The 20,499-nt window shown below is 37.5% G+C and overlaps 1 protein-coding gene and 1 long non-coding RNA gene across 5 annotated transcripts in view; both read left to right on the forward strand.

Moving 5' to 3' along the window:
* Window positions 1-1,892: 1,892 nt before the first annotated feature.
* On the forward strand, window positions 1,893-3,983 carry LOC139687019 (uncharacterized). Its single transcript, XR_011700591.1, has 3 exons — window positions 1,893-2,120; window positions 2,231-2,290; window positions 3,847-3,983. It is a non-coding gene; the product is annotated as an uncharacterized lncRNA (long non-coding RNA).
* A 286-nt stretch (window positions 3,984-4,269) lies between these two features.
* Window positions 4,270-20,499, forward strand: part of caly (ubiquitin carboxyl-terminal hydrolase calypso) — a 119,878-nt gene continuing 103,648 nt past the window's right edge. For all 4 annotated transcript variants that reach the window (XM_071584108.1, XM_071584107.1, XM_071584109.1 and 1 more), the window contains exons 1-2: window positions 4,270-4,698; window positions 8,408-8,622. In XM_071584108.1, the coding sequence (XP_071440209.1) occupies window positions 4,641-4,698; window positions 8,408-8,622 (273 nt within the window). In that variant the 5' untranslated portion in view covers window positions 4,270-4,640. The remainder of the gene's footprint in view (window positions 4,699-8,407; window positions 8,623-20,499) is intronic.

The following is a 20,499-nucleotide window of genomic DNA, read 5'->3' on the forward strand; positions in this document are numbered from 1 at the left end:
ACATTATATTCAAGCACAGATTTAGGACCAGCGTGGTCAATTCATAGTTGCCCGGGGCAAATGTGGATTCATAGCATAATGTAGCGACAATGAAGTGTAGTATCTGATTGAAAAGGGTAAATTAGGGAAGATTGTTTAGGAAACAGAATGTATAAGCTTTAACCAGAAAGACATCCAGGTTTTATTAGCAGACTGTAGAGCAAATAATGGATGAGGACAGGGAGCTGGATACTATTGAAGAAAAATGGGAACTGGGTAAAAAAAAAGATATCGAAAGTTGCTAACAAAAATGGAGGAATAAGAATCTATGCATGACAGACGATATGATTACAAAGATAGATGAGAGAAGGAAATGGGAGAATATGAATACCAAATTAGGTATAAGTAAGGATAAAGAGTGAAGGAATAAACCGTGGTGTGAAATAAACAGGGCTAAAGAAGCTCAGGGGAAGTTGCAATACAAGGATAAGGAATGTTTACAAAAAAAGTTGAAATTGATGCGTCATACGCGAATGTGAAAGCACTGTCAGGAAGGAACAGGGAAACTGTAAGAAACAATCAAAGATAAGTCTGGATAAATACTAGTTGAACCAAAAATGATCCAAAAGAGGTCAAAGGAATATACAGAAGAACAACTGTATGGTTAAGGCACTAGACCAGCAAGGTTAGACGTTGAAAGAGAGTATAATGTTGGTGAGGGAAGCTTAGGTCTATGCATACTCAATGCCAAGATAGAAAAGGCATTGGAAAAGAAATTGGATAGAAAGGAAATTCGTATCAAATAAAGACCGTGGAGGTAGATAAGAGTCCCACGGAACTACTTAAAAGTTTGGGAAAGGGTGTATAGAATTGTTATTATGGACTAATTAGTAACATTTATGAGGAAAGAATTTGACCAGAAGACTGTCAGATCAGTTTTAGTTCCTATCCCAATAAAGGGAAAGGTAGTAATATGTAAGGAATACGGAACAATAATTTTGATTTCGCACGCAGCTGAAGAGGTTCCCTGAAACACCAATTAAGGATGGAGAGCAGGGTAAATGAATACTTAGGGAATGACCAGTTTGGGTTCAGGAAGAGGAGAGGAGATGCCACAGCAGGGATGAGGTCACTATTAAAGAGGAGCATTGAATAAAATCAGGTTGTATTGTGCAAGAAACTTTTATTTTGGAATTTATATTGCATATACTTACTTCAAGGATGGAGTATTAATTTATAGGTTTATTCATTGTCACTCTGAAATACTGTCTGTCAACTTATCAATGGGAAAATAAAATTAAACATTGAGTCCATTGGGCCACATTATCATATATTTTACTGAGAATACCAGCTTTCGCTAATCATTGACTAAGAGTAAAGTGATTTGTGGAACAGCACCTATGTGTTTTTGATACTTTCGTTCTCTCTGAAAACTAAAGGAATATTTTTCCTTAATTATTATCCACTTTTGCATCATTTAACAATTCATGCGAAAGGATCCAATCTCACTTCAAACGGTTTAGAGCTATTGGGCCCGGGTATACCTACCTTTTGAAGTTATAGTATTCATATTTAATATTTGCGTTTCCTAAAATACATGGTGATTTTGTATTTCATTACTATCGAACTAGTTTAATTTTTTATCAGACAAAATGTCATTCAGAAGCATTTCATGGTAGATTTTGCAGTGGATTTTGTTGGAGGAATGTTATAAGAATTTGGCCTGGAAGAAAACATAACTGAGTTTTATTCCATACTCAATGTACAATGATTGTCTTGCTAGTGCCGCCATTACAGACGCATGCTCACTCAAGGGCCGCATCGCCAGTGACTGGAAGACAATGGTTTGCGTTTTTTTGGGCCTTATTCCGCGCCATCTGTGAGAGGGTTTCCCAACTAAACCAGGGAACAGACCTTACACCTCCTATATGAGGAGGTGGGGATAGGGATGTAGCGTCTTATTAAGAAAGGATCCAATTTCGATTTAAACTGAATCTCGCTAACTTCCAAAGAACATGAGTTTTCTGTGATATTTTCCTGTTGAATTGTCAAAATATCGCCTCTGTCACCTAAATGAAGTTGCGTGTTAGGCTGTGACTCTAGAGGAGGAAAACATGTCACTTTCCGTGGGTGATTGAGAGGTAAGTAAGTAGTGTAATAAGAATCATAACGATCTCGCGCGCAAATGTCAGCAGCCAATTATGGAATCATTTTTATCATTAATAATCATAAAAATTTATTTCATTTTCAGAATAATTATATTATACCCATGCGGATGTCGAATGATTAAGAATTGGTTTTCCTTGCCTTGGTAAATAAAATACTGGTTCTACCTGCAGTATGATCGGGAATCGTTACAATACATGCACAAGTCCATTGTAAACAGTCTTCAACATCCCACTGCCGACCAATACACCCTTCATCCATTTTTCCTGCGTCCTAAGAATTCTCCCAACAATCCCTTCTCGTCGCCCACCATTCAAAGTACTTTCTCATTTGTTTTCTCCTCTGTCCGCTTCACCTTCTCCATTCTTCTCCACACCCACATTTCAAAAGCCTCCAGTCTACGTCTATCCTCCTGCTTCAATGACCACGTTTCCGCGCCGTACATAGATACGCTCTATATAAAAGTTTTTACGAGTCTTTTCTTAATATCCTTACCCAACGTCCCTGTCATCAACTCCTTGTGAAAGCCTTGTTGCCCATCGCATTTCTTCTTACGTCCCTAATACTTTGACCGTGTTGTACCAAAACCTTTCCAAGATACGTAAACTGTTCCACCTACTCTAGTTTCTGCAGAGGTATCTCGATCCCTATTTGAGGTGTTTTGTGGAGGGCACTTTGAGTGAGTACGCCGTCCGTCGGATGGGACGTTAAACTGCGGACCCCTTGGCGCCTTTCGTAAAGAGTAGGCTAATGCCGACGCCGGGTTTCTCTCCACCCTTCATCCTTTCCTATCCATCCCCTATGGCGCAAATGACCTCAGCTGTCGGTCGCCTCCCCTCAAAACTACTACTACTCCTATATTAATGTTTAGCTTAGCCTTTTTCTTTTTGGAAAATCGCATAACCTTTTTTTATTTATATTGATTCTCATCCCATATCTGTCGCACGTAGTTTCCAATTCATTCAGCAATGCTTGCAACCCCTTGGCTGACTGACAAACTAAAGATTGGTCATCAGTGAACCTAACTGATTTTACGAATTCCCCGCCGACATTCATTTCTTCCTATGCTTCTTTAATCATTCCCTCCACATATACGTTGAACAGCACCGGTGACAATGGACAATCCTGCCTTCAACCTCTTCCTAACACTGCCCATTCGGACTCCCCGTTCCCCACTCGCACCTGAGCAGTCGGAGACGTACAGGTTGCGGATTAGCCTCATGTACCACCAATTTATTCGTATTTTCTGTAATATACTCATTAATTTTTCCCCAATTGGCTTTATCATGCGCCTTTTCGAAATCTACATAACAGGCAATTACGTCCTGATCCTATTCTGTATTCCTCTCTATATAAGTGATCTCCTTACTGAAATGGCGTCATATATATAATAAAATGACCTAATTTATCATTTTTGTGTCTCTATCTTTAGTTACCACGAAAATTAATTCACTATCATTACGAGTTTTCAGCCTTAATAATTGTTTTTTTTACATCTTTTTGTGAATCCGTCATCTTAAATTACTCTCATGGTGATTGCAGCAGTTGTAGTCACTAGTTTCATGAATTAGAGAGAATAAAGCTTATGCTTCAACTATTAACTACCCATATTTAATATAAATTGCCATGAATTGTGGACTCAGAAGTCTACTCTTCCTTGCTCAATGTCTAAATTTTAATAGTTCTTTTTCTTTATTGCAGAGCCAGGTACTAGACGATACGGAAGCATGTTTGGAATGTGTTAGTGATACCTTCGAAAGATTGGCAGTTATTTTGTACTGATTTGTCGTAAAAATGTGCTTTTAAATAAAAGTTCAATTATAATGAATGATTTGTGGTTTGTGAATTGGACTTACATGCGGTTCTCCGTTCAATAAATATAAAAAAGCTAATGCAGATGTTTTTCTTTCCTGCGGCCATCGCCCAACTAATTTCCTAATATTGGGGCTTCGATTTGATAATAAAATATACTATATAATTGTAAAATTATTAATACATAGAAGGAAGGATTAGAAAATACGGGAATATAAATGATGGAAGAAAGCCACGGCGCAGTCTTGTGACGCCAGCGCTACCTATTGACCAAGAAAGTAACTATATCGTATTTCATTGCAAATCCTCGCTCTTTTTACGGGTTATCTAGAGAAAACGGTGGTTTTGGACTTCTAACATGGGAATGGACTACCCTTGGGTTCGACCAACTGCTTCGACGTGTTTGTAAACGGCTCAGATCAGCTGAACATCTAGCGGGGCCCCTATTGGGTAATTGCGGCGTTGGTTGGACTGCAGCTGTCATCTATGTCGAAAATCGTAATAATATCTGATACTAATGCAGTGATTGTGCTGGGAGTGGTTTATTATTTCGTGTGTTTTAGTTAGGGTCTTAGAATCATGGTCACTTTGCAGCTGCTTACCCTCCTGACATGAATTGCGATGCATCCTGTAATAATCGCATATTCTTGAGTATTTAACTCATTTTATTTTCTCCTCCTAAAATGCCAGTGGATATCAATCGTTTAACAGAAGGATGGCTGGAACTGGAGAGTGATCCAGGCTAGTATATTTTAGAATCTTATAATTTTAAAAGTTGCTTCAATGAACTTTTTGTATGTAGCCCAATGTAATTTTAAGTATTTGACAGCCAGGTTTTAGGTCTTTGATTGCAGTTTTACCCGTTTAATTTTATTCTCTCGATTACTCTATAATTTGCCGCAATCGCATGGGGAATTGCTGTAACAAGCTTGTGATATGATCACTGGTATCTTCGAATCTCAGCGTTAACTATTTTCAACGCTTTACTTTAATGTTTACGGTTTAAGTCCAGAAATTCCTAAATGTATTTTTAAAGGTAATAATATTGACGAATTCCTACTCTTTGTCTGGTCAGCGTGGCTGAAACGATTGTTCGGCAGCAATACATTTTTGCGAATTGAGAAAGTAGTAGTTGTAAAAGCCAAGCTTGCATTTATTTAGAGGTGGAATGCTTTTATTAAAAATTGGGCGGATGCCAATATTTTATTTTAAAGTCTAAAATTGTTTTTAATATATTTTTTCACGGTTTGAAGTTATTATTATTCCTAATGGCAGTATATAATAACAGAGGATTTGAAATTGTATGGTAAACGTTTTTATTATTTTTCGAAGTAGCCGAAGTTTTAGGTTGCTTAAGTTTTGTAATCTCTTAGAAAGCATCATAATTTCAGGAAAGTCTTCGTCATTTTGTAGCACTTCGTACTTCATTGAGGATATGGTACTGGGGTGGTTTACATATATACAGTGAAGGACAGCATGTTATCCTTATCCAATTCACTAAATGACTCATGTTATGTACGTTTTTAGGATAATTAAGATTCCTGTGGCCCTGAACTAGTGTTAAGTATCTGTAACAGTTGCACATCAAAGATCAATCACAGAGTTGCAATATCTTAAAAAGTAATTGCAATCCAAAAATAAAGAATTATGTATTAATATCTAATTTCTTTGTAAATACATAAAGTTAAACTAGGTACCAGATAATTGCTCTTCTGCTCATATCTAAACGAAATGTGCACCCATTCAGGCTGATAGAAAGGAAAAGTATGTATCCAAAAGAAAACTTGAGTCCTGTCTTATACAAGAACTTAAAATCAAAATGCAATATTTCTGAAACTTATTTGGAATTTAATGCATGTTTATGCAATTGCTGGTGACGTTAAGTGACCAATGGTAAGTGGCAACATTGTCTCGGAGAAATAATTCACTATTGCCTCCTCTTAAAAAATTGAAACATTTTTGTGTTAAAATTTCTATTTGGATCATGTCAAAGACAGCATAGTAATTACATGCGGACTGATTTATGAACCCTTAGTGCAATAAGAACTCCATGCAATTACCTTTGTACAGAAAACTTGGCGAGATAATTAATTAACTGAGTGTTCTGCCAATTTTAATCTCTTAGCCAGTTCAAAGTTTGTTGAGTGTTTGGATTAGGAGTCTTAAGTGTGAAAATTTTTTCCCCAAAAGAAAAGGGAGAACGTTTTCTCCTGATATAGGTCTGTCAGAGAAAACTTTTTCTGCGGACTGCAAGGGAGAAAAATCTCAAAACTCGAAGAAAATCATGGAAGTTGCAGAGTTCTTTAAGAAGTGTTTTGCAAGCCAATGAAATGTTTTGTAACTACTCAGAGTATGATAGTGTTTGCATATTTAATATTTATAAACATAGTGGTAAATGAATTAGTTCAGATTATTGCTGCTGCATTTTTCTGCCTGGATATTTGTGGTGATAGGGATGTCAATTTCTTAAAAATCGCAATTAAACGGTTAAATTTGAATCGTTATTTTTGAAAGTAGAAAATATCTATTCTTAGTCTAGTTAGCATTCCAATTGATCTATTGGTAACATTTGAATGTAACAGCAGTGTTAATTTTGCAGCTGAAACATTACGATAACTATGGGATGCTATGGGAAGAAAAGCAAATTTTTGGATTAAAAATTATTGCAAAGAAAGAAAATTTGAAAAATGGCCCTATATTCTGATGATAATGCTTGTATCAGCAGATTCAGATAACTATGCACGTTCATAGTCCATTCTTTAGTAAACTCACACCAGCCGAATTAGTTAACTTCAATCAACCTGCTATAACTTGCTCAACTTGCTCTGTTTGCTGATTTTAGAAATCTTTATAAATGTGGTCTATTGTAAAATTACTGATTCTTACCTCAGGCATAGGCTAAATAAAGTCTTTGCCACAGCATGGTCTGTATATGCTTTCTATTTTTATTATATCAATACTTCGTTAATGGAAAGATCCATCATGCCTAAATTTAATCATTGATATCAGTACAATATCCTTACATAACTTTAAAACTATTTATGAAGAAATTAAATAATATATGAAAGTGTATTAAAGTGAAATATATATAGTAAAAGTACAGTTTCTCAGATATTTGAAACTCCAATTCCTAGATATAATGCATTTCACCAGCTCGGGTTGTCATCAGGTACAAATTTCATTACAATCAGCATTGGAATATATACCCTTAGGACAGAGAGGAGGGGGGTTATGGTTGGGGGTGCAGAAGGGTGGGATTTTGAAAGAGGTTTTTGGAATTACTTGGGTAAGAGAAGGAAGGTCCTCATGCCTTCGCCCATTCCCATACCCCTCCCACTTCAACCCATGCCATAGTGTGGGGTGAAGGGGAGAGGTATGGAAAGGGTCAGGGTGATCAGGTGCATTGAAGGGTCTTATTTGGTTTTTTCCCTCAAGGTTAGTTTCTCAGGAAGAAGTGGGGAGGGTTGCTGGTACAATTGCTCATTACAGATTGTTGTTTTGGGTTCTACCAACTGTCTCCTTATCTCAGTTTGTTTGGGAGTGCCCATTTTTAATCTTTTAGGGAGGATATGCAGTGTTTTGGGGAAAAAATTTCTATGTTGGATGTAATCTACAAGGTGTTTTGTAAACAGGGATTTGGAATTTTGATTGTTGAGCCCCTAGTGTGATATTTTGCTTGTGTCTTAAAATGTGTTCCTATCTGACCGACATAAAGAAATGTTGCATTTAAGTGTATAAGTGCCTGATTTGAAAAGTTTTTATTTTATCTTTGCCATTATCTATGAAATTGGTGAGAGTATGGGGTCAGTAAATGCTACTTCGAGTGAGGCAGGTTGATGATTCGAAATCTCTGTAGGTATCTTCCAGAAATGGGATTGAGATAACTTTGAGGTGGCCCCTCTGGACTGGCATGAATGATTCTCCCATCGGTCTCCCAGAAGTTTCTTAGTGAGTTACAATCTAAGGCTGGAAGACTCGTTTTCTCCAGGAGATTCATCTTTCTCCTTTCTTGGAAGAAACAAGTTACGGTCTTAGGCGGGGTGATTCTCCTCTTCTGGATTATTTGCAAAGTACCTTTCTGAGGCAAAACAAGTTACAGATTAATGCTGAACAGTCTTGAGTGCAAAAATGTTGCATGCTAACTGGGTAAAGAAATACGTCGTGGGAAGGTGTTAGAAAAAGAAATCATCAATAATTAATAAAAGAAGAGATGAGGTATTTGCAAAAACTTTTTCTTTTAAATGTTGAATTGATGTGGTATTGGTTGGCTTGGGTAATGAGGGTTCTTGACTTATTCTACCTGGTTTGTGTAGGAGGGGGAACTGAAAAACTGGTTAAATCTATTTTATGTACATTTTATTGGTTATGTATTTAGTTTATGGTATTACAAAACTTAAGAAAAAGTGCCAATGAACATTTATGTTGATTATCCTGTGGTAATGCATTTCAGGACTCTTCACGCTTCTCCTCGAAGACTTTGGAGTGAAAGGGGTGCAAGTAGAAGAAATTTATGATTTACAGAAGTCAATTGAGGGACCAGTATATGGATTCATTTTCCTATTTCGGTGGATAGAGGAGAGAAGATCCCGAAGAAAAATAGTTGACAAGAGTGAAAGTTTTGTGAAGGATGAAGATGTCGTTAATAACATATTTTTCGCTCAACAAGTTAGTGTTAAGATTATTTACTCAATAATGTAGCTGTATAGTATTGGAATTGTATTTTGAGAGAAAATATTTTTTATGCGCTGATAGCATCAGAATATATTCCTCTAATAATTGTGTATAATTGTATTGAAATATACCCATTATGGGGGTCGTGGTAGTCCAGGGGTTAACCATTGGAATACTGACTGGAGGGCCTGGGTTGGATTCCTGGGCAAGCCTCTCTGGGCACCCTAAGCTTTGTGATTTTTTCGGTACCAGATCTCTCTGGGAAACCATAACCGGCACGGAAAAGAACTGGCTCCCCATACCCTGATATGTGAATTTCACACGCCGTATTGGGTGTAGTACTGGGTGAACTTTGCCACCACCTACCAAACCGACCTTTGGGTTGATTACTGTGGCTTTTTATATCCATTATATTGGCTGTAAAATTCTTAATAGTAATGTGTTTGATTATCATCATTTAATTTTAGTAGCATTACAAGTACAGTAAACTTTTGATTATCTCTGCTACTCTCTTCCCAGAAACTTGAAACTTAAATAACAATGCAATCGTGAAGACAATTAAGGGCATTGAAACTTTGATTGAAGTTTACAATACCTGTGCTATTACAAAAGTTTTTAATTTCACAAAATCAGAAGCTGTCTATAGTAAGTAATGTTTTAATTAAAAATTTTTTGTACCATCCTTATTTTCCCATTATCATTTCCCTGGTATTCACATGCCCTGAGAATTGTCATGCCATATTGTCATGTTAGGTGAGCAAATGCATTGTTTTACTGCCAGAAATAAGTCATTAATTACCTATGCTGCATATTTTAATTGGTATCATATGATGAATATAAATTAGTATCAAAGATCCTTTTTGAAATTAGTCCATCACCAGTCAATTTTTTATTCCTGGCCACAAGATTGACGTAGGTTTCCGAGGAAAATATCTTCTGCTATTCACTTGATGATAGTTTGTTCGTGTGACTCTCTAATTCTACCCTTATATAATTGCTGGAAAATGGAGAAAATGTTCTTTCCATTGCTTCAAAACTAATTATTCACACAAAATGATAAAGGAAAGTTTCCGTATATATCTGTATATATCGACAGCATATTTTCCATGTATTTCAGTTATCCATGTTTTCAATTGCCTTTGCTTCATCATGCATCCATTAGCATGTATAATCAAGAGTTAACTGCAGGTAAATTATGATCTCTAACAAAAACTATGGTTGGTTTGATTAGTGAAGGTAGGGCTTACATAAAGTGCCAAGCCCAATGGTGCGTGAAATTCACACGTCACGGTATGGAGGCCAGTTCCTATCCCTGAGCCAACAATGTTTTTTCGCAGGATGGTCTGGTTCTCAAACAAATCACCCAGCTTGGGTGTCTGGGAATCGAACCCTGGCCCTCCAGTCCTTGGTCAAACACTCCACTCACTGACTACCATGTCCCACTCTATGCCTCCATTTAATAATTTTTAAACCTGCCTGTAGATATATAGTATGAAATGAAATCATATGTTATGATTTGGCTCTAAAAGTTATGCATTTAGCTATGTTTCCAGTATGGTGGGTTTTTGCTATCAGGTTGCAAATGAGATATTTTTTTCCTGAATGACGAACTAACTCCTTACAAAATGACAAGGAAAATTTTGAACAACTTTTAAATTTGATTTTACAAATGACATGGAAAGGGTTGATGGTAATGTAAAATGTAATAGAAATAGTACATCTTTAGGTTGTGAATATTACCTGAGGAGGCTATTCTGCCCAGGTCAGTGGTTACTGCTCTAGTTGCACTTGCTATGGACCAAAAGGAGTGAGGGTAGTTTTTTGGTTATGTTGTCGTAAAGATTGAAGTGAATTTGCTTTAGATATTCCTCTGACACAGAGACCTCATGGAAAGGAGTTAAAAAGGAGAGATGTTTCCATGAAGTTCATAAGTGGTGCATGCTTTGCTGGCCCAGGTGTCCCGAGGACCTGGACCAAAATAAGCAAACACAGGAAAGAGTTGTGACTACAACAAATTGAAACATGGGGCATGTGGGATATCCTTTCCCATTGGGGTCAGAGCTACCAACTTCACTCGAGGGGGGGTTTATTTATTCTCCCTGCTAGAAAATTAATATTACCTGGCCAAAAATCAACTGCTGTTTCACTCTTAGCGTTATGGAAATTATTTTGAGTTATGTTACTTTGGTGGTATCAGTCAACTCTGCCACTAAATTGGGACTCCACCATTATGCAGTATTTCCAGCCTATGTTTGTGGCAGATCAGTGCTTGCCATTGCATGTTACGAGGGTGGCACAATAAGTCCTTAGAAAATCGAAGAGATGGTGCTCGTAGTATCAAAAATACATTTTTTCCATTAAATAACACTCCTAACTAGTCATCTGTTGAAGTTTTAGCTGTATCGGTCAAATAGTTTTGTTGTTGTCATCGAATGAAGTAAACAACTTTAATTTGCCTATAAAAATGGATAAAAATGAGTTTCAAGCAGTGATTAAACACTTGTATTTGAAAGGGTGGGCGCAGAAAAAAATCAAAGCTGAGTTGGACAAAGTTCATGGCACATCTGCTCCTGTGTTAGCAAATGTTTACAATTGGGTGAATGAGTTTAAACTTTTGCACTTGGATGTTGAGTGTGCAAATTTTAATTACACTCATAGGTACCACATAATTATAGTATGAGATTATGTGGAACTTGCTTGAAGAATGATGAATTCATGAACATTGGGAATAAATTTACCTCTTATATTTGCATTATCTAACTAATCTTTTCATTATTGAGAAGCAACCTGATACATCATCTTAATATTTTCTGTTTCCCTTGATTTGTGATAATTTTAACCGTTTGCACTCGGATGTCGAGTGTGACTCGACACTGTTAGCAATGGCAGCAGCTCGAATGTCGAGCCACACTTGGCACGGAGTTGCACCACGAGGGGTATTTGGATTTTTGTCTATTTTTCAAATAACTTTTCTTGTAATCATCTGCATGAAAGGACAAGTAAAGTATAGCTTAATTAAAAGCATGGCTTGTTTTATAAATGAATGGTATCAACATAAATGTCGTCGTCGACATAAATGCCGTGTCCAAAGGATGCCACCACCTATACAGATGTTTGTTGTTATCTATTTACTGTGTTGCAAGTTCTTTTTCATTTGCATTGTTTGCCCTTCATTACTTAGAAGTCAGCTAAATGTAAAGCAATGTCTTTGAGAGATTATCGGTGTCTGAAAAAAAGATCACCAGAATGTAAAGTTACCTCAGTCTGCTGTTCTGTAGTTCATTGCTTCCTAGTTTGGACTCTTTCATTTTCTTTTCTTCCTAGTGTCTGCTGTCTCATCAAAATTCTGCCTGCTCTTTCCCTATCTATTGCATAGTCAGGAATGTTGAGTAGGAGGGTCCAAGATATGATCTATTATATTCATAGTAAAACACGAACCTTAGCCCTTTTCCTGGAGTCATGCTTTTTTGAGATTTCATCATCATTGTTTGAGGAGTGTCCAAGACATGAGTCATTGATTCATAGTAACTCTAACCCTAGCACTTTTCCTTTGTTGTGCTTTTTTGAGGTTGCATCATCCTCCTGTGGTAAAGAACCTTCCTTATCTTAGTCTCAGAGGTTTGCTTACGTTTCTAGAAGCATAACGCAGGTGTTTTCCCTGATGACAGAGGGTTCTCTTACAACAGATGCTTCCCCTTTAGTTGGACGAATGGTTTGCCAGCTAGTAGTTACTCATTCTGACCGATTTTCACCTCCTCAGTAGTAGTACTGAGTCGATTAAAAAAAATTTACTGCCAGAATTCATATATGCAGTCAAAAGTGTTTGAAGTAGCACCCTTGTGCATCGGCCCACTGCTTCCAGTGGGTTTACCACGCCTTCTGGATGGCAGTGGCACCCAGAATGCTGCTAAGCTTCAACTGAGCCCTGCGGATGTCCTCTCAGCATGGATTTGAGGCAGGGGAAGAGAAGTGTGGTGGGTTGGATGGCTTAGGCAGGGTTGCCACATTGTGCTTGGCCAGGTAGTCGATTACGCAGAATGCGGTGTGGCTGGGTACATTGTCATGTTGAAGCTTCCATGACTGTGCAATGGCTGGGCACCCTTAGAAAATGCATTTTCACTGTTTTTCAAGGACTTTCACATAAAAAGCTGCATTTATGGTTTTTCCAGGTGGCAAAAATTCCTTGTGGATCACTCCTTTGGAATTGGTAAAGCAAACAAGTTTGCTCTTTTGCTTTGATTAGGACATGCGAGCCTTTTTGGGTCAAGGGGATGATGTGGTGTGCCATTCTGCACTTTGTTGCTTGGTCTCAGGATTGTACTTGAACGTCCACATCTTGTCCCTGGTAATGAAATTGTCTAAGAAATTTGGATCCTCACTGACATGGTCGAGAAGCTCTTTGCAGATCCATGTGCGAGTTCTCTTTGGTTTGTCTGAGAGCATTTATGGCACCAACGATGGATAAGTATTCCAAAGAATTAGAAAGCAGCGACGAAGACTTCTACGTCGAAACTGACGAATTTATTGGCGAATATAATAGTGGCGAAAGTGAGTTATCTGAGAATGCGTTTGGAGATGATGAGCCAGTCGCTGGTCCTAGTGGAACTATGGAAAGGAAAACGTCCAAAGATCAGGGTGAATGTACTGACAGTGAGAGTGATGTTGAATTAATGCCGACAAAACGAAGACGCACAATTGTTTATTCAAGTGATAGTGATGGAATTATAGGTGATAGCATTGTGCATTCGGGCATAAGGCCCAGTGAAAGTAGTGTTAATGGTGGAAAACCGGAAAAAGAAAAGTGGAATGCTGTATCTGTGAATGACCATGAGCCTAGCAGAATCCCCTTCTCCACTGGTCAGTTATGTGTTGGACCTCAAGTTCCTTCTGGATGTGCCACACCAATAGAGTTTTTTCTGTTGTTTTTTACAGACACATTGATACAAAATATAACGGAAGAAACTAACGAGTATGCTAGGCATAAAATTAGTGAGAAAGAACTATCTCGGCGATCCACTTGGAATATTTGGAAAGATGTGATGATTGCGGAAATGAAGGCTTTTCTTGGCGTAATAGTAAATATGGGTGTATTGAATCACCCTAACTTACAGAGTTATTGGTCCACGGAGTTTGAGTCTCATATATCAGTTTTTGGAGCTGTTGCCAAAAGAGAAAGGTTCTTGCAAATATTTTGGTTGTTACTCTTGAAAAATGATCAAAAGTCAAGCAAAGATTTGAGAACAAGAACCGAGAAGGAAAACTGCTTCTTGTCATACCTTGAAATGAAATTTAGGGAGAGATTCTGCTCTGGAAGGGAGAATTCTGTTGATGAGGCTGTTGTTGGTTTCAAGGGAAAGATACACTTCATCACGTATAATCCTAAAAAGCCGACAAAATGGGGTATTCGTCTATATGTCCTCTCAGATTCCAAATGTGGTTACGTGCATTCATTTGTCCCTTATTATGGTGGAATAACAACTGAATCATTGGTGAGACCTGATCTCCCTTTAACTAGCAGAATAGTTTTAGAACTGCATGAAAGATTGAAGAACTCAGTATCTGGTTCTCAAGGCTATCATTTCTTCACTGACAGGTATTACACTAGTGTCACTCTCGCAAGGGAATTGCTAAAGGAAAAAACACACTTGACAGGGACAATAGTGCCCAATAGGAAAGATAATCCACCTGTGATCAAACATCCAAAGCTAAAGAAAGGAGAGAGAGTGGCTTACAGGGATGAAAACATAATGCTCCTTGCATGGAAAGACAAGGGGATAGTCAGAATGCTCAGTACGTGGGACACTGCAGAGACCGAGTCCATGGAAAGGAGAGTTCGTGGTGGTGGGAATGAAATAGTTTTCAAACCCAAGGTTGTGACAAACTATGCTAAGTTTATGGGGGAGTTGATATAGCTGTTCATTACACAAGCACGTACTGTTTCACGAGGAAAACTCTAAAATGGTGGCATCAATTGTTTTTCTGGGGGCTTGAGATCAGTGTTGTAAATTCATATATATTGTATAAAGAATGCCGACAAAGAAAAAATGAAAACCTGATCTCGCATGTGAAATTTGTTAGGAAACTAGTTCACGATCTCGTTGGAGAATTCCGAGATGGTACACAAGCTTCCAGGGTTAGATTACCATCCACAAACATAGAGCAATGATTAGATGGGAAAATCCATATAATCACACCTCACCCTAACAAAAAACATAAAGATTGTGCGGTTTGCTCTAACCGAAAAATCAAAGGTGGAAGAAGAGAGAGGATATATATCTGTGAGACATGTGAATGTAAACCAGGTCTTCATGTTGATGAATGCTTCCAAAAATATCATACCATGAAAAACTATAGAGTTTAAATTATGGTTTATCAATAAATTTATCAATAATTATGTTATAAAATCCAAATAAATAAGTTTGTATGAAAAGAAACTCCAGTTTTTCATTCTAGTGCCACGCTTAGTAAATTTGGGGTATTTAAAAAATTGAATCCCGAGTAGACTGAGGCAATCGAGAAAAAAAGCACCCGAGAGCAGAGGGTTAAACGTGGTCGCACATCCACAAAAGAAGAATGCAGATCCGGATGCCCTGTGGAAGTGTATACCACCAAAATGATTGACAAAATCCACAATATGATTTTAAGTGATCGACGACTCAATGTGTGCAAAATAGTAGAGGCCATAGGCCTATCACAAGGTACAGTAGTTTCAATTTGGCACGAAAAATTAGGTGTGAAAAAAATCTCGGCAAGGTGGGTGCCACGTTAACAAACAGCAGAGAACAAATGCAATTGTGTAATTGACTCCGAGGTTGTTTTGGTGCTTTTCTGTCGCAATCCTGATGAGTTTCTGTGTTGATATATAACTGTTGATGAAACATGGATACCCTACTACACTCCAGAGACAAAGCAGCAGTCAAAACAGTGGATATTTGTAGGCAAACGGGCTCCGAAGATGGTTTTCAGGGTATGATGCTGAAGAATGTTGTCTGAACTAAACGGTAGGTACTTGTGGCTGCGTAGGTTAGGTAGGTACTTGTGGCTATCCCTCTTTAGATAGATAGATAGATAGTGGTCTTTATTTGGGCGAAATTGAGACCAAATGGTCCCTTCTTCCATTTAACCCATCGTCATATACATATTATATTAGCCATTTAAACTTACAGTTACATTCAAATCTAAACATAAACACATCCAATCATGAGGTCGATTCTGCAGCTGGTTTGGTGCTTTTCCGTCGCAATCCCGATGAGATTCTGCATCATTACATAACTATGGGTAAAACATGGATACACTGCCACAGAAAGAAAAGAACAGTCAAAACAGTGGGTTTCTAGCTCCAAAGAAGGCTAAGACAGTGATATTGGCCAATAAGGTGATGGTCACAGGTTTTTTGGGGTACACACAGAATAATCTACATTGACTATTTGCAGAAAGGGTAAACAATGCAGAGCATTATGCATTATTTCTACAGCTGAGCAAAGTAATGAAGACAAATGCCTTCATTTAACAAAGAAAAATATTGGAGAACCACTGAGAAAAGTATATACAGCTAAAAAGAAGATGTTTTGAAAAAGATTTTTTAAATCTGCACAAAATAATGTTTTCCTATTTTTTCTTAAGGGTTTATTGAATGACCCAAGTATAAACAAGGTCCAACTGGAAAGGATTGTCATTGTGAATGTTTTTCTGATAATCATTAACCCTTTGCGCTCGGGTGCTATTTTTCCTCCATTGCCTTAGTCTACTCGGGATTCAATTTTTTAAATACCCCAAATTTACTAAGCGTGGCACTAGAATGAAAAACTGGAGTTTCTTTTCATACAAATTTATTTATTTGGATTTTATAACATAATTATTGATAAATTTATTGATAAACCATAATTTAAACTCTATAGTTTTTCATGGTATGATATTTTTGGAAGCATTCACCAACATGAAGACCTGGTTTACATTCACATGTCTCACAGATATACTACCTTGATCAAAAATTTCCCGGAATTTATTCAGAAAATTAAAAATACAAGTTTATTCATCTAAATCTATATTGTCCCCTTCAAAGTAATCCCCATCGACTGCAACACACTTATGCCAGCGCTTGATCCAATCCTCAAAACATTTTTTATATTCGGTTTTCGGTATGTCCATCAGTGCTTCCTGCGATTTTTCCATTACTTCCTCTCGGCTGCTAAAACGCGTTCCCCGTAATGGTTTTTTAACTCGATTGAACAGAAAGAAGTCACAGGGAACCAAATCAGGTGAATTCGGTGGCTGTTGGATGGTATTTGTTGCATTTTTCGTCAAAAAATTACGAATAATGATAGCACTGTGCGACGGTGCGTTATCATGGTGCAAAATCCACGAGTTTTCTGCCCACATTTCTGGTCTCTTTCGGCGAATTGCTTCACGCAAACGTCTCATAACGCCCAAATAATACTCTTTGTTTACTGTCTGGCCTTCTGGCAAAAATTCATGATGCACTACACCGTTGTAATCCATGAAAACCGTCAGCATTGCCTTCTTTTTTGACTGAAAACGACGTGGTTTTTTTGGTCTCGGCTCATTTGGTGAACGCCATTCACTTGCCTGATGTCTGGATTGCGTGTCGTACTCATAAACCCACGTCTCGTCTCCAGTAATGATCCTTTTGATGAATGTGGGATCGGATTCAGCCTTGCAAATCATGTCTTTTGCGACGTCAACACGGTCTCTTTTTTGCATGAAATTGAGGTCTTTTGGCACCAACACTGCTGCTACACGACGGAAACCCAAATCATTAACCACAATGTCTTGGGCGGATCCATAGGCAATGTTCAAGTCCTCCGCTATTTCTCTGATGGTTAATTTGCGGTTATTGACCAACATTTCTTTTACTTTATCAATTTTTTCACCGACTTTCGATGTCGATGGTCTGCCACTGCGTTCATCATCTTCGATTGACTCACGACCACTTCTGAACCGCTCGTGCCACTGGTAAACGACCGTTTTTTTTAGAGAATCGTTGCCGAAACACTTTTCAAACATTTCCAACGTCCGTGCGCCACTAAATCCGTTTTTTACGCAGAATTTAATACAAGTTCGTTGTTGCAAATTTAAATCCATTTCTGCAATTGTAAAAAATCGCCAACACACACAGAGATAGATGTACTCTTGGCTACGTAACTTTTGCAAATGTCAAGTTATGACACTAAGATTTAAAGGGAATATCAACAACAGATGTACCAATTTAACAAAAAAAACAGAACTCAAATCGGAACAATGGGAGCGCCACACGGTGGTTATTCCGGGAACTTTTTGATCAAGGTAGTATTATATTAGCCATTAAACTTATAAATACAGTCATATGTACACATAAGTACATATAGACAGACATCAATTCATTAACACAGATTTGCACATCGAAAAGAAAAAAGTATATACATATATATAGACACACACATACACACACATATACGAGGGTCATCCGGAAAGTAGTACCCTTTCGTGCCGCATGAAGTGCTGACGACGCGAGTAGCCGCTGGACGAGGTCAGATAGCTTCAGTGGCTTGTCTGCCTTCTCTGAGCCAAGTTGCGTGACGCTAGCATTGCCTGTGTTGTTTCTGTGATTGTTTACAATGTTTAAAAAAATTGAGAACGCCGCCAGTTGTGAAGTGAGGGCAGTGATTAAATTCTTCAATGCAAGAAACGTTCGCCCATGTGATATTCATCGCCAATTAAAGGAGGTGTATGGAGACAATGTAATGGACGAGTCGTCTGTTCGGCGGTGGTGTCGCAACTTCAACATGGGGAGGGGGAACACACACGACGATGAGCGTTCGGGGAGACCGTCTGTCATTACAGACCAACTGGTGAGCTCAGTTGACGAATTCGTGAGGAACGATCGGCGCGTCACAATTGATGACATCTGTGAGCATTTTCCCAATGTTTCTCGAACAATTGTTCATGAAATTGTTAAACACCATCTGCATTATGCAAAAATTTGTGCAAGATGGGTCCCTCGCGTATCTCAATGAGCTGGCGGCGAAGGACTATGCAGCAGGAATACAGAAACTTGTCACACGTTATGACAAATGCCTTAATTTGCTTGGAGATTATGTTGAGAAGTAGTTTAAAGTATCCTCTTTCAAATAAAATTTTTTATGTTTGTTAATATTTACTTTTGTCTTTTTATTTCACGAACGGGTACTACTTTCCGGATGACCCTCGTACATACCTATATTCATACACATACCTAGACATATACATACATATCCACACACACATACATATACACACATAAACATACATACATACATGCATTCATACACATACATAAATACAAACATAAGTACGCACATACACACCCATACATACATACATATACATATATAAATTAAGAATACACCTACATATACTCAAATTAAATGACAGTGAAGATAGAGTACAATAAAATGAGGAAAGTCTAAGCAAAGAATGAGGTTTGTGGGAAAAGCTAGGGAGAGCGTGGCATTGCTCAACTAGTAAAAACCCACGCAGGAAAAACACCCACGAAGAGAAGGGGGGTGTGAAAAACCTGCGAAAACCCTATTAATTAGAGGAAAGATACATGTACATTGTAACAATCATTTTTACAGAGTATACATATTATTAAGTTACTGAAATTGAATTGGAGAAATTAAATACATTGACAACACATGCGGAGTAATGAGAAGCGTGATATTTCTAAAAATAATTATGCAAACTCCTACCGCTTGAGATGACAAAACAAAAAAGCAGGGTAAAAAACAAAGTAGACACAGTGATCTGTATAACAGCTGAGTGGAATGACGGAGCGTATACTGGTTAAGTTAACTACCTGAGGAAAATGAACTTGTTAAGTGCTCTTCTAAATGTTGTTGTTGATGATGAAGGATGTAATTTAATTAGTTATTTATTTTTAAAATATGTTCACCAAAGTTTATATTTTGATCAACGATAACCCCCAGGTAATCATTTTTATTTACTTGTTCGAGCATGAGGCAATTACAGTTATTCGTGGGGTAATGGATAATAATATGAACAAATTCGTAATTGAATATCTATGATGTCCGAGGTTTTATGTTTCATAAACATGACTATGGATTTTTTCTCATTGATAATGAGATTATTATTCTATACCCATTTAATGATATTTTTCAAGTCAAGTTTGATGCCCTGAATAGCTGCTTTTAGTTCCCTATGCTTCGATATGAGAGCTGCATCATCAGCATACAATATCAACTCGCAGAAATGGCAGCACTTGAATATGTCATGTATATATATTATAATTAGTGAAGGGCCAAGAACAGATCCTTGTGGCACACGTAATTCTATCTCATCATCTTCACTGCATAAATTATTTTATCTTTTAAATAATTAGAAAAGCAAAGGTTGCTGGGGCCACGAACCCTTATACAGTATAACTTTTGTGACAATACATTATGATCTACTGGGTGAAAAGCTTTTTTAAGATCTATAAATATTATTACTGTGTTGAGCCTTCTATCCATTTAATCTCTGATACAGTTCACAGCTAGTTCAATGGATTGTGTGGTTCCTTCATATCTTAGGAAACCAAATTAAAACTTAAATATTATTTCATTCTTATCTAGTAAATTCAGCAATTTGTCTGCCATAAACCTTTCCATGATTTTTGAAATGGTAGGTAGTATTGATATTGGGCGATAATTGTTCAAGTGTTTCTGAGATCCTCCTTTGTAAATAGGTCTTATGACAATTTTTTTAAACCATTGGGATTGTTGCATTGCATATTGAATGATTTACGATATCCTTTATTACTGGTATTATATCAAGGCACCTTTTCTGGTCCGTTATTCTAATGCCGTCATGGCCCAATGGTTTCATATCCGTTTT

Source organism: Hetaerina americana, unplaced genomic scaffold, assembly GCF_022747635.1.
Source record: "Hetaerina americana unplaced genomic scaffold, ioHetAmer1.1.p SCAF_16, whole genome shotgun sequence".
In the NCBI taxonomy this organism is placed as follows: Eukaryota; Metazoa; Arthropoda; class Insecta; order Odonata; family Calopterygidae; genus Hetaerina; species Hetaerina americana.